The following is a 14,281-nucleotide window of genomic DNA, read 5'->3' on the forward strand; positions in this document are numbered from 1 at the left end:
ATATTGCGCAAAAAGGCCGACCCCCAAAAGATGGTCCACCCCTATTTTTGACACAATTTGCAATTTTTTTTTGTTTTTAACATCAAAAGACTTTAGTAATTGTAGGGCTCTGGCCAATGGCAACCTCTGCAAAGCGGTGTTACTTAACCACGGCGGGAGATAAGCGAACACTGCCGACTGGGAAGGACGGCTGTCTGTAGTTCGTCGCCCTTTCCTGCGATCGCAACTTTTGAGGGTCACAAAATCTAAAACTAGCAGTTTTTCAACTTTTTTTTTTGTGGCACATCGAAAGTCAGCTTGTCCCTTATTTTCACCCGATTTGCCATCGATTTTAGGTGGGCTATCTCTCACGATATTACGGTAGGCAAAATATTTTGTCTTTGGCGAATGACCAAACATAACTTGAATGGGCAAAGTTGAAAGGTTTTTATTGGCGCAGTATGCCAACTTTTTCAAAGTGTGTTGCAAGAACTCCGTGCACTAAATATGTTGGCTATGTAAGAAACATGAAATTTTCGAGGGACCTAGCTCCAGCTTCTCAGCAAGTGAAAAAAAAAAAAAAAAGTTAGCAGTGAATAGGTTTATAATGTTCTAATTTTCCTTACGTTTGTAGGCTTTTATTTCAACTCTTACTGTGCACTTTCTCACAATAGGAGACACCCACTCAAAGTACCGTACCAAGTGCAACACAGCATGAACGCGTGATCTCGTTTGGACACGGTGAATGATGGGAGGCATATGATGGATCACTTTTTCGAGAGAAACGGCATTGAAGTGGTCTTGCATATTGAAAGGTTCCAGGAGTGAACGCGAGTGCAGCAAAAAAAAATGGAACATGCCTGCAAATATGGTTTCAAAATAATTCGTCTATACTCGCTTTCACCTGAAGAAAAAAAAGTAGGTTTTGCACATTGTTCATACGCTGCGTGAAGTAGTTCTCGAAAGATTTGGTTGTTGAAGGAATGAGCGATACTTTTGGAGTCTGAAACGTGCATGTCTCGATATGATAACATGTATCTAATCTAAATGCACCTACATATATCTTAATTTTCTACATAGAAAAGGAAATTAGTAATGCTCGGCGAGCAGCTCGAATTTTTTACTACGGTTCTTGAGCTGAAAACGAGTATAGGCATGCAGACTTTCTTAGCGAAACATTATGGTATAAAGAAGTACACACTAAAACCAAGGGACTTTGGAGCACAAGTCTCTTGCTTTTAGTGTCTTTTGACACTATGGATAAAGGCCTCTAAAGTGTGAAATTATTACAAGAAGGCTGATGGTGGTAATATCAGAAAGCATGCACTTACAGTGATGCGATTGGCCGGAGCCATTTTGGAGCAGCCAAAAGTCTATTTTGGAGCAGCAAAAGAAACTTTTGAAGCATAAGCCCACACTTCACTTTCACTATACCACTGCAAATATTATGTTAAGATTCATGTGTTAATCTGTTCAACTAAAAGGCAATGTCTACCTTGACTTCTCACTTATGTGCCATATTTTGTTAGCATCGATTGTACAGCAGATGCAATTCCCCCAAACACAGAACTAGATGTTTAGTTGCATGTAGAATCACCAAAGACGGTAACAAGGTGATGATTAATGAAGGACAGTACGAACTGCTGTGAATCACCACAATTATTTTAACCCGACACTGGGGCAGAAAGAGGACATCTTTTTACAGTTAAAGAGGAAGTTACGGGGACACACCGAGTCTCAAACTCAGCTGATCATTTTGTTCAACCAACCTCCTTATATACAGAGCTACAACCGCCACAAAACCACCAAACATCCTGTTTTTCAAGGTTGTGTGCACAATCCTCATCCACATCGCAAAACAAAATGATGTCACCCACAAAACACAACCACCTTCCGGTTTAGGCAAAAAACTTTCCAGACAGCTAGAGGTAACAAGAATTACACAATGCTTTTGAACTACAACATACACACACAGTGATACCTTTGGTTGGTTTAGACGAAAAGCTTCTGAACTACTATCTAGAAAAACAACGCTAAAAAAAAAAAGACTACTGCGACACCTAGCCAAGGTTTGCACCCTTGATGCATCATCTACACAGTGATCTTTTCAATAAAGTCTTGACTAAATAGAACATTTTTTTCTTGCACCTTTAACGCATCATGGACACAGTGATCTTTTCAATAGTCTTGACTAAACAGAACTTTTTCTTTCTAAAACAAAAAAGTAAAAAAAAACAAAAAAACAGTCATTGATAAGGGTGTACAGCTTCATGCTTGACCCAAACTTGCCGACTTCTAGTACACAGGAAAGACCATAAAGGGGACGAACAAACTTACAAAAATAAACAACCAAAACAAAGTGCAACTACTAGAGATGCAAAACTTTCTTTGAAGTACTACCAAGTTGCAAAGAGGCCTGGCTGATAGTTTCTCATTGTTCTCATCCGGATTGTCACTTCTACAACTCTCTTCATGTTATCTACCTCTTGGTGTACTATTTCAGTTCCTTACCATTGTGCACTACAATTATTGCATTTGTCTAAGTGTTTAGCGAAATCCGAATTTGCAGCATTATATTTTTTTTTACGTTTCTTTTCTGTTTCGTTAACCTGTCATTGATACACATTGAAGTTTGCCCTATGTACTTAAAACCACAAGCTAAAGGTATCTCGTAGACCACTCCACTTTTGCAGGGGACAGAATTCTCACGGTGGGCTTTTTCTACATCCACTTGAGCCTGTCTGAAATGGCGTGAGCCTATACAACTTAAAATCTGAACTGAAAGTGGTGAAAGCATAAAATATTATGCAATATTTTATGGTAATACAGGATTACAGCAAAGTTGTTTGATTTCTGTTCTTCACTTTTGTCTGCAATTTGTAGACATAATAGTCTTTTGATGAACTAATCTTCAGAACCGGCTTTGTTAAATCTTTTGCACTGTCTTTTCAAAAATTGAGTCACAAAATGAATACAAGAACTGTCTAGTGCATTCCTGGTTAATGATTTAACTACCCGTGCCTTCACATTTTTGAGTGGCAACTTTATTTTGATAGCACTGGCTCTGAACTTTTTTTGCCATACTCCCAGCACAACCCGTCTTCAGTATGAATGAACAAATATAAAAAAAAATGAAGGACTCCATTCTTGGGTTTTTACACCGTGAACTGAAGATCAGGTGCAGCTGATCCAATCAATGTTTTTAGCAGGGGCGGATTCAGAGGAAGGGGGGAGGGTCCGGATGTCCTGACCCCCTTCTCAAATTCTGCATGTGTAAAAACTTAGCGCGTGGAAACAGGGGGGAGGTCTTAAACATAAGATAAGCTGACCAACACCAGACCCCCCTTTCTAGAAACACCTGCGTCCATCCCTGGTTTCTAGGCTGCTTGATAGACCTTTGCAAAAAGAGAAAATCACTATGTCATCAACATATTTTTCAAGAAATACATGTATGTGACAACTCTTGCAACCTATCAGGCACAACAGAATCCAAGGACTTCAGTAAATTTCAGCTAATGCCGGTGAAACAGACGACCCTATGCATAACCCTCCTTTTGTTTATACTTTTTTCCATCATATATTACATCTGTCGACTGGAGATAATACTTAAAAAGAAAACCATCCATGGAAATGCCTGATTGGGATTGAAATCTAACCAAATTCAACTTTAGAACACCTTTCACTCTCTTCCGTAGACAACTCTGTTCCAGTAAATAATAGAGATCTGTGATGTCCATCAAAAAAATTGTATGCTCCTTTCCATGGTAATCCTTGAGTAGTTCGATCAACTCATTTGAATCCCTTAGCGACAGAGATTAATCTAAATGAACATGTCCTAAGCCCTTTTGAAGAAACGTGGAAACAGCCTCCTGCTATGTTCCAGTTTCATTAACCGCTCAAAATGACATCTCCATTTCATGATATTTTAGGAAAACCCTCACACTCAATGCCGACCTCAACGATTCCCCCAGATTCTTCGCCACACCCTCGAGATTGTCTTCTTTTAGGATTGTACTTATATTCTTCCTCATTTTCCCCATGTTACTACCCCATTCATGAACAAGGAGTTCATGGCTGCCTCTGTTCTCATCTGAAAGGAGGACTCAGAAAGAATAGCAAATCTACAGGACTTATCAGTTTTATGTTGTTAACTTATCATGTTGCAGAAATTTCTTTTCTCACTTGGGTATGCATTGCCCATTACATTTTCTATTTTACTGACAGCAAGATCTACAAACGCCGCTTTATCCTTGGGACTGACCATCTTAGCAATTGTCTCTATGAATGAAAAAACACCCAACCTCAATGGTCTTGCGCCTTTTTTGTCAAAAGTACACCACTTGAGTTAACTATAAAGCCCTAAGACCCATAACTGGCATAATCACAAAACCATGACTTTCTATTAACTTCCTTCCAAGAGTTCACCTTAACACTATTCAAAACATGCCTTCGTTTGACATACCAAAGTCTGTCGAAGGGGCCCGCCTGATACTGTTCCAATGAGTGGAGTTCCTGTGATGCTTGAAGTCGCCTCCCAGGAGGAGGATCCACAATCTGTCACATGCACTGCAGATGTCTTGAATCCGGCGACTTGAGGTCTCTCTATATGTTTTGAGGATCTTCTTGAAGCTCCATGGGATTCAAGAAGTTCAAAGATGCTTGAACATCTCCAGGTTAACAAAGATTTTTTTGATGCTCCATGGGTGCCCGCGGTGCCGAAAGCACGCAATATGTGAAGTCTGGTCCTCGCCTTATCACTGGTCAGAGCCGCTAAACGCTTCTTTTTAGTCAAAATACAAAATATAAGTGGCACAAGCCATTTCAATTATTTATGAAAGTAGTTTTTGTTCAGTATTTTAAATCAGAAAAGAAACAAATGCAGTTTAGAAAGTATGGAAACAAGAAATGACCCGTCGACATACCCGCCACCAAGCAGTAGAAAAGGCAGCGCATACTAGAAAAAGGTAGTGGGATCGGGCATTGACGAGCGGCGAGCGTAGAAAGGTGCTGGATGTACGCAACGGCGCTGTGGTCATATCCGGCCTCGAGGATCCGACCGGTTCCGAGTGTTCTGATGTCCTTCGGCGAGCAGGCTTGGCTTGTGGTTTGGCCGTCGAAGTGGCTCCCGTTCTGAACTTACCTTTATCCGTGTTTGCTGTCGTTTGTGGCCAATGAAGTGTGATGCCGAATTAGTGTTTAATCGTGCAGCACATGCAATGCGAGCTGCCCTGGCTGCCTGCTTTATACAGCCTATCCAGAACATGCTTTAGTGACGCCCCCTCGAGTCGTCGACACAGAGTGCGGCAGCCGCGAGTGCTTGCTGAGCTCACTACCGCTCCTCTAGTTCACGGTCACTCAAGCGCCCAAGGACGTCATGAAGGAGGTTATTATTTGCTTGCTTTTGTAATTTTAATTTGCCTATATCTTTAAAAGTAAAGCAAAATTTGAGAAAAGAAGTTTCATTAGGTTACTACGTTCAGTGTGCTCAGGTTTGGTGCAAATTAAAAACCAGTAAAAAAGTCCTTGCAGGGCAACAGTTGCATAAAAAATAAACCCACAAAAGTAAATATAAATCTTCCTATACCCAAGTATCTTTTAAAAAATCTTCAATAAAAAAAAAAAAAAAGAAGATATCGCCAGGATAATGCAGTTTATTATGTATACTAGTGAAAGTTTACGATAACGAAAGAGGGACATGGAAGACAAATAAACAACACGGCTTTTGACTTGCAAGGGAACGTTTACTGGTTTCGCTTCGCCACCCGAAGCTCTTCGGGGGAGCCTCCGCGAGGTAGGAGGAGAGGGTGGTGGGCGAGAGAAGCAGGAGTCATGTGGCCCTGCAGCCCCGAGTGCCGGCGGCTTCTTGGGGAAAGAAAGGAAGAGGGGAGGGAAAAGGAAGCAGAGAAGAGCAGTAGAAGATACGGGAATTTTGTCTGTTTTATGTATTTGGAGGACCTGCATGTAATGACCAGGTTCCAGAACGCGTCTGCAACCACGGTTGGTGGCTTCCTCATCTCCTCCGGCTCAACCTCGGCTCCACCCCGGTTGAGCATGAGGGAAAAGTTTTGATTCAGAGGTCGGGGGTGTGTATCACTTCCTGCCTCGCGCCAATCCTCAGTGAGATTTCTCCCTTTTTTGTGGATCTCGCGGTGCAGGAGCAGCTTGGTTGCTCGGGCACTGAATGTAAGATTTTCCGGTACGTTGACGACTACCTCGTTCTTCATCATATCTCCATCTCAGATGCTTCCATCCTTCAGGCATTCGAAACTAATGCCAGCAGTCTCACCTTCAAAAAAGAAAACCGCCACTGAGGAGGGCCTCCAATTCCTCAATCTTCGACTAGCCCACTCATCTCACGATCAATGCTAGTCTTTTCCACAGCGCTCCCGGAAACCTGTCCTCCCCTTCTTTAGCCATCATTAAGAAATAGCTAAGTCAGAAATTGTTCAGTCTCTCCTCCTCTTTCAAGAAGTATGGCTGTCCCATGATCAGAGTGAGCCTGTCGCTGCAGGCAACCAGGCTCCAAAAGGCGGGTTACCCAGTGGACCTCCGAGAAAACATCAGCAAGAAACTCATTCTGCAGTCTAGGAGTTGTTCAAAGGAGGCCCCTGCGTGGATCCCTTACTCCCACAACACGGCACACTGACTTTGCACACTTGCACATCGATTCAGCATCAGTGTTCTCTTTACATGTAAATTTAAATTGGGAGGCATATGCAAGCGAGTCATTAACCCAGAAGCCCCACCCACATGCACAAAAAAACATGCACAGTACTTCCGGCCCTACACGAGGGAGAAGGTTCCTCTCGCGTGCGGAGCCGAGCACATTGGCTAGACGGGGCGCTGCATGAATGACCGTCTCCGCGAGCATGTTAAGAAGATCTCATCTCCTCCTCTGGACTTCTTTCCTTCAATCGTGGCTCAAGCAAAACACTGCCCCTCGTGCACCCCCCCCCCCCCCCCCGCCCCCCCCTTCCCCCGAGAACTCAGGGTGGGGGGGGCCCCACTCCGAGTTCTCAGAAACCAAAATTCTCGGGGGCACAAATCTCGATTCGGCAGGGAAATCGTCAAGTCCCTACACATTAAATCTTCTCCCTCAAACCTGTTCAACCCTTCCCTTTCTCTTTGGGATTGAGAGATTCACTTCCTGCGGGGCGAGAGGAATCCTTTAAATACATAAAACAGACCAAATTCCCGCATCTTCAGCTTCTCTTTTCTGCATCCACCTTTTTCTTTCCTTCCCCAAGGAGGTGCCGCCAGCACTCTTGGGGCTTTGTGTAACGTGGACGTGTCGAATGGCACACAGCAGACGCCCACCTAGCTGCTGCAGGGCCACCACGACTCCCACTTCTCTCGCCCACCACACTCTCCCTATACCTCGCAGATGCTCCCCCAACAAGCTTCGGGTGGCAAAGTGTAACCAGTAAGCCTTCCATTGCAAGTCAAAAGCCTGTGCTGTCTATTTGTCTTCCATGTCCCTCTTTCGCTATCGTAAATTAGAAACCAACACGCTCGACCATCTACAGACAAAGTTTTATTTAAGAATTGTGGCCAACGTCCCACTCTGGAAGGGTTCTTTCCCCTTAGCATGCAGGTGCGCTGCGGCGAAGCAAGACACGCAAAATTGGGATGCCTGCTTTGGGGTTGTTGCTTCACTGCAGCACGCCAGTGCGCGGTAAGAAGCGCACTCAACGAACTAACCCGCCAGAACAGAGCACGAGCGTGAGAAATAAAACAACAATTTTGAGTACTGTCAGAGCTTTATAGAGAGATCAAATCGAGTAGTATATTATTTGAGGTGATAATTTTAAAGTTCAGAAAATTCTGAGCAGCCTATCGCACCGATCTGGCCAGGTAGCAAGGCCATGCAGAGCTATTATAATCGCAGTATTTTTACAAAGATATTAATGTTGGTGCAAATTTCTCACCTTTTGGCAAAATATACAATGGCAAGCACCTTGGTGCAAATGGTACAAAGGCACATCATTGCATTTACCATCTCTAGACATTGCTTTCCTCAATAGTCTACCAGTCCTCACAATTGGAAAGGAAGACCCGTAGTACTTAAGAATTGTCTTTTCATCTTGTCTGCAACACATTGACTCTCGCCTCCCAAAGAAGGATAGGCCTTTCAAAGAGCAACTTGCAATTAAAGGGGCCATGAAACGAATTTTGGGTTGAGATGAATGATTTTAAATTGGGACTTTACTAATTGCATATCGTTTAGTTGGCCAAAAGAAAGAAGCTAGAAAGTCAAAAGCCAGCTTTTCGGTACAAACATTTGAAAATATAGCGGACTATTTTGTACCTTCTTGCCTTCAATGCTCTCCGCCTTTTCACTATGATACATCCGCGGTTCCAAAAGCACGTCACCGGTGCCAAACTGACGTCAGCAGAGCCCAGCTCACGCATTGGACACAAAACTGTGTCACCCGGACGTATGCGCTCATCAACAATCAATCAGTCGACGAACATTTGGATTCGCGTTCGTGGCCAATGGGTGCCCCGATGGGACTTATTGTCACTGGGGAATGACAAGTACTATGGTGTGCATAAAAAGCACGGTGGAAGCTAGGAGTCATCGCACCGGTGCCGAAGGAATTTCACGACCACGTGATTTCACAATTCGCATTTGAGTTGAGGATTAAAGCTAAGGAGGAAGTAGGAAAATTGTTTCATGACCCCTTTAAAAATATATGGCCGGTTTCATTTGGATTCAGGCAACGAGGTGCAGTCATATTTTTTATTTTGCTTCAAAGTTCTATATTTCGTGGCACATGTTCCAAGAAGAACAATCATTTTAATTTTAATGCCCTGACATGCTTAGTTGTTGAGAAAAAAAATCTCACAGAAGCGGGAAAGAATGACGAGGTTTTGACGATTGTTGTGTGAATACTTTGGGATTGAGAGTGATTCAAAAACGCCACGTTTTTGAATCACTCTCAATCCCAAAGTATTCAAAAGAGAGCTTCCATATTTTTTATTGTGATATATATGCATGTCCGTAAAACGAAATTCCAACTACTATTTATTATTCGTCGATCCAATATTTGTAAAAATCCCCCCCCCCCCCCCCCCCCCCCCAAAAAAAAAATCCGCAGTTTAGGTCACCGTTGTTCGCGGAGGGCGAACAACTGTGACCTAAACTGCGGATTTTTTTTTTTGAGTCGATTATGTTTAGTATTGTTTTTAAAATAACGCCACGTCTAGAATCTTTCATTGCCTTCCAAATTAAGCAAAGTTTGTGTCTATCATGTACGAGTACTGAGAAATAAATTATGAACCGAAAAAGGTTTTAACTTTTTGATCAATATCAGCACTATATAAAAAAAAAATATTTTTAGTTTTTTTTCTTGCGTCGCATTTTCCTTACACTGATCTTTTAGCCAGAATACATTCCGTTAGAGGTATATGCCCTGGCTTTGAGTTTTAAGACTCTAAATATGCTAAAAAAGAGCAAATGCCGATGATGGGTTTATAGGTCATAGCTGCATATTTTATTCTTTATTATCTAAGGGATATTTAATAAATAATCATATAAAAGACATCGATGTCATTAGGTGTACATTAACAAGTTTGCAATTCCAAACTTCTAAACACTCTATAAAATCGCAACTGCCAAAAGCAGGTTCAGACAATTTCCGCCAGTCCCATGACTGGAGAGGCCTCAAGCCTCTCCAATCATTGCACCCTATGAGCTACAATCTATACTTGGCTAGCAATGTCAAAGTATAATATTGTAAAACATCAGAGTAAAATACACTTCCTAATGGAAGCCTAAATTTTTAAATGCAAAATTTTATATTTTTAATGCGAAATTCATGTTGAAACACAACAGAATAACTTTTATTTATTTTTGCCACTCTTTATTTTTTACGTTTTTATTTTACTCTGCAAACAACTGGTAGATTTAAAAAAAAATTAAAAATGTTTTTTTTTTATACAGCTCCTTAAACTGAACAAAAAGTGAAAACCTCTATTTCATAATTTATTTATCAGTACTTGTACATGATTAAGACACACACTTTGCGTAGTGTGGAAGGCAATGAAAGGTTCTACATGTGGTATTATTTTAAAAGCAATACTAAACATAATCGACTAAAAAAAAAAAAAATCCGCAGTTTAGGTCACAGTTTTTTGCGGAGGCATGTTTGGGGATTTTTGCAAAGATTGAATCGACAAATAATAAAAAGTAGCTGAAATGTCGTTTTACAGACTTGCATATATATCACTATAAAAAAATATAGAAGCTCTCTTTTGAATATTTTGAGATTGAGAGCGATTCAAAAACGCCACACACGACAATCGTCAATTTAACCCATAAACCCACCATCAGCAGTTGCTCTTTTTTAGCATATTTAGAGGCTTAAAACTAAAAACCAGGGCATATACTTCTAACGAAATGCATTCTGGCTAAAAAAAAGGTGTGAAAAGAATGCGACGCAAGAGAAAAAAATTAAAAAGGAATTTTTTTTATACAGCATACTGAAATTGAACAAAAAGCGAAAACTTCCTCTGTTTCATAATTTATTTCTCGGTATTCATACGCGATAAAGACACAAACTTTGCTTAATTTGGACGGCAATGAAAGGTTCTACACGCGGTATTATTTTAGAATACTGAACATAGTCCACTCAAAACAAATCTGCAGTTTAGGTCACAGTTGCTTGAGGAGGCATGTTTAAGAATTTTTACAAAAAATTAGAGCGACGAATAATACATAGTAGTTATAATGTTGTTTTACCTACTTGCATATATATCACAATAAAAAAGTAAAGACGCTCTCTTTTGAACACTTTGAGATTGAGAGCGATTCAAAAACGCCACACACGACAATCGTCGAAACCTCGTCATTCTTTCCCGCCTCTTTTATCTTTGAAACATGTCAGGACATTAAAATAAAAAAAAGCATCCTTCTTCTTGGAACATGTGCCACGAAATATAAAAATTAGAGGCAAAATAAAAAAATACAACTGCACCTCGTTGCTTGAATCCAAATAAAACTGCCCACATTTTTTTTTTGAGGGGGGTGCATGTTTTGTGTGGTTGCAAGACTTCATTTATGGGGTGAAATGCCCCCAGAAATTTTTGTGAGGATGCAGTGTTGCAAACCTCGTTTCAACATCACGACAGCCATTTTCAGGACGAAACGGGTGATCCTTTTCCCCTGGCGGGGTTTCCCATGGCCCGCAGATTTCTTACGCTCCCTACACGCATCGACAGTAAACTCTTTGAAAACCTTTAGCAACTTGTGTTTACACTCTCGTTGACAAGCAAAAGCCCCTTGGGCCTTCTAAGCTCCCTCCGTCACATCAGCTTTGTCTTCTAATGTGAATGGAGGCCGATTCTCCCGATTATGTACACATTTCTTACGACACATGTGCCACAAACACTCTGCCCAATCGTGCCACAAAGCAGAACAGGGCAGGGAGAGAAAATAAAAGATGCAGGGAGTTTGGCATCTTTACAGCTTTATTTGGCTTCCAAAATTTATTGTTTCAAGCCATGCACCTATGCAACTATACATCTCGAAGAAACCAGCTTAGATCTCGGGCCGTTCGGGCTTTGGGAGTTCGCTGTAGTCCTTTGTGGACCAGAGCTGGAAATGAGGAACCCGACGTTTTAAGCTCCCGGGACACAACTTGAGGGTAGAGGGGGCTAAGGACAGCTCACCTTGTACTGCTTGTTGCTCCATTCCTGCCATGGCTCAGGGTTGGTCTTCTTGTTCCAGCTGGAAGAGGCAACACACTAAATATAAACAAAAAGCCTTTCTGTGAAAAACGGAGAATTCTGGAAACTTCACAAGACCCTCGGAAGCAGTGTAAAGTAGTCTGCTCTGCAGATCACACGCAATACGACATGAGGCACCTGCTAGCTAACAAAGTTGAAACACTATCGGTAAAGTTGGTTACTCAGGTTAGTACCTTCTATTACAGTGTGCATTATCTCTGAAAGGAGGCATATAGTATCCAGCAATGATAGTTTTGCCTTCCAAAAATGTATGGAGTCATAGCGAATCACTATGCCCAACTACAGCTAGTAACGTGTCCTTGTGAGGAAGCAACCTCCACACAAAGGTGTAAGGAGGTAGCTGCACATATATTACAAATCTCAGGTATCAAAGATGCACTATGTGCCTTCTGCACATTGCCCGAGGTTCATCGAAACGGTTCATGTGTCAAAAGCCAATTCACTTACACAGGCATACTAACCCACATCCTGGAAAGGGTAGATGGGAAAAGTGTAGAAGAAAACATAGAAAACCAAGAACTCCAAAGCAGTACCCCATCTCACAGGCTGTGTGCAGGCAGTGCTACCGACACTACAGATGCACTAAATATTCTTTTTATGAGCACCCATGCAAAAACAAAGCAGATGTTTTTAAGGCTACACACTCACGGCCCTGCTTTCCCCAACACCGTGCAGAACCCTCGGGATGAAAATTTGAGATCCCCAAAGTGTAATTAAAGCTGAAAAAACTAAAAATATAATATTTATTTTTTCTTTACCTCACATCGGGATTTCTGAGAGCCAGCCGGGCAGTGTACCAGACCGCTCCAAGTCCTCCAAAACCGACAATAACCACAAGGGGGATCAACTGCAACAGGATACAAAGAATGGAGTTGGTTCTGTCACAGTGGTCATGGCCAGCTGATTCAATATGGAGCTTTGTGTATTATGTTTAAAGGTTTAAGGGCACTAAAGCAACAAACGACAAAGTGTGCCAGTATGGAGAGTGGCAAAAGACAGACTTCACTCCCTCAATAAAAAGACACTGAAATATTATTCACAAGCAAGCAAGTCGAATTGCAAGGATATTCTAGATCAGCTGCAAAACCTGGGTCGGACTTGGTGGGGAAGAGAGATCAGCTAGGAGACTTGGGGTGAGCAGAAGGGTATAGGTGTAACAGCGCGCAACAACGAAGACTAAGAGAAGGAACACACAACACAGGACTAAGAGAAGTAACACACAAGGAGGTACCCATTGTTATGGATGGGTACCCCCTTTGCTCCAATTTAGCCCAAACACAGGAATGAATAAAGATAAGATGTTTAACAACGCCAAACGAACATACAGTATCTGTTGCCTACTCCGAGCATGGAACTGCCAGTTTCGTGGCATGAACACAGTAGATGCCCCTCGTCAACACACGACCTTGATCACAGTAAAATCGCCCCCCCCCCCCCCCCCCCTTTTCTTAATCTGGCAAGGTGATAAACAACTGTAAAAAGCTGATTAAATATTTACCTGACCTAACTTGAGCCCTTCCGAACTGGAGCATCTAAGGAATATTCCACGCCCAACAGTGCAGTGATGAGCTCACTTGTTCGTGAGGGACGTGTGTTGGCGGCAATGCACAGCAAGGAGTAAACAGTGATAGCATCTGGATTGTCTCTATGCAAAGCCTTAATCAAGATATCGTTAACTTCTACAAACAAGCAATATAATCTCAAGTGGGATCACTTTATACAAGAAACTGACACCCATCGACGGATATTAATTAACCTTGGCCGGCGTGTGACGGGGGCAGGTAACACCTGCTTTACAGAAAAATGTTTTAATGGTAGAAGTCATTCAAATGATGTCGTATGCCAGCTACAATGCTCGAATGCGTTTGAGGAATGCGATATAATCATTCCAGCTAGTGAATATTCGATTGCGCATTGCGGTTGTGTTGGGAGGTTAGGCTTAGCGATACCGTACGTTAACACGTTTTAAATCTACCGGTGCCGAGTCAAGCTGTAAAGCGTGCGTCATTTACTTACGGAGGGATGCCTCTTCATGCCCTGAAGTGAAAAACTTTTCATCTTGAAATTATATGCTCTCACGGAGCGTTTGCCCTCTAATTCTCCCGACGAAACTTGCCGTAACCTGCGAACGCAAGTCGAAGAAAAGTATCTCGACCGTTTCTCCTTTCCCTTTAATCAGCTGTCGCGCCCCCTGCCGGATGAAAGAAAGAATCGCGGAAAACCAGAAAACCTGAAGCACTCTGTAACCGTTTCAAACCTCCCGAATTTGATGAATGCTTAAATATTGCCGCAATCAAAAATTAACTGAAATCTCGGACAAAAAAAAAAAGTTCAGTGCATAACTGAGTCCGTGCCTCTCACGTGGCGACGTCGTTTGGCGGCTTATTTTAATCATTCACGCAAAACGAAACTGACGTGCTTTGCGCAGTTAGCAGACGACAAAGTATTGACACGGGCGTTGAAAACAGGTTGAAACGAGGACTCTGTCTCTGGTTCCAGTATGACAGATGTGGTCGTATTTTTCTTTAAAAATCCCAAATTCGAGTCACTT

The 14,281-nt window shown here is 42.1% G+C and overlaps 1 protein-coding gene across 1 annotated transcript; it reads right to left on the minus strand.

The window, feature by feature from the left end:
- Positions 1-11,433: 11,433 nt before the first annotated feature.
- LOC115308174 (cytochrome c oxidase subunit NDUFA4) lies at positions 11,434-13,922 on the minus strand. Its single transcript, XM_029966637.3, has 4 exons — positions 13,747-13,922; positions 12,489-12,577; positions 11,653-11,710; positions 11,434-11,578 (listed from the first exon to the last, which is right to left on the minus strand). The coding sequence occupies exons 1-4, from the start codon at positions 13,786-13,788 to the stop codon at positions 11,522-11,524; spliced, it is 246 nt and encodes an 81-aa protein (XP_029822497.1). The 5' UTR covers positions 13,789-13,922; the 3' UTR covers positions 11,434-11,521.
- Positions 13,923-14,281: the final 359 nt, after the last annotated feature.

The sequence above is a fragment of the Ixodes scapularis genome, unplaced genomic scaffold (genome assembly GCF_016920785.2).
Source record: "Ixodes scapularis isolate PalLabHiFi unplaced genomic scaffold, ASM1692078v2 PGA_scaffold0__279_contigs__length_252992795, whole genome shotgun sequence".
Lineage (NCBI taxonomy): Eukaryota > Metazoa > Arthropoda > Arachnida > Ixodida > Ixodidae > Ixodes > Ixodes scapularis.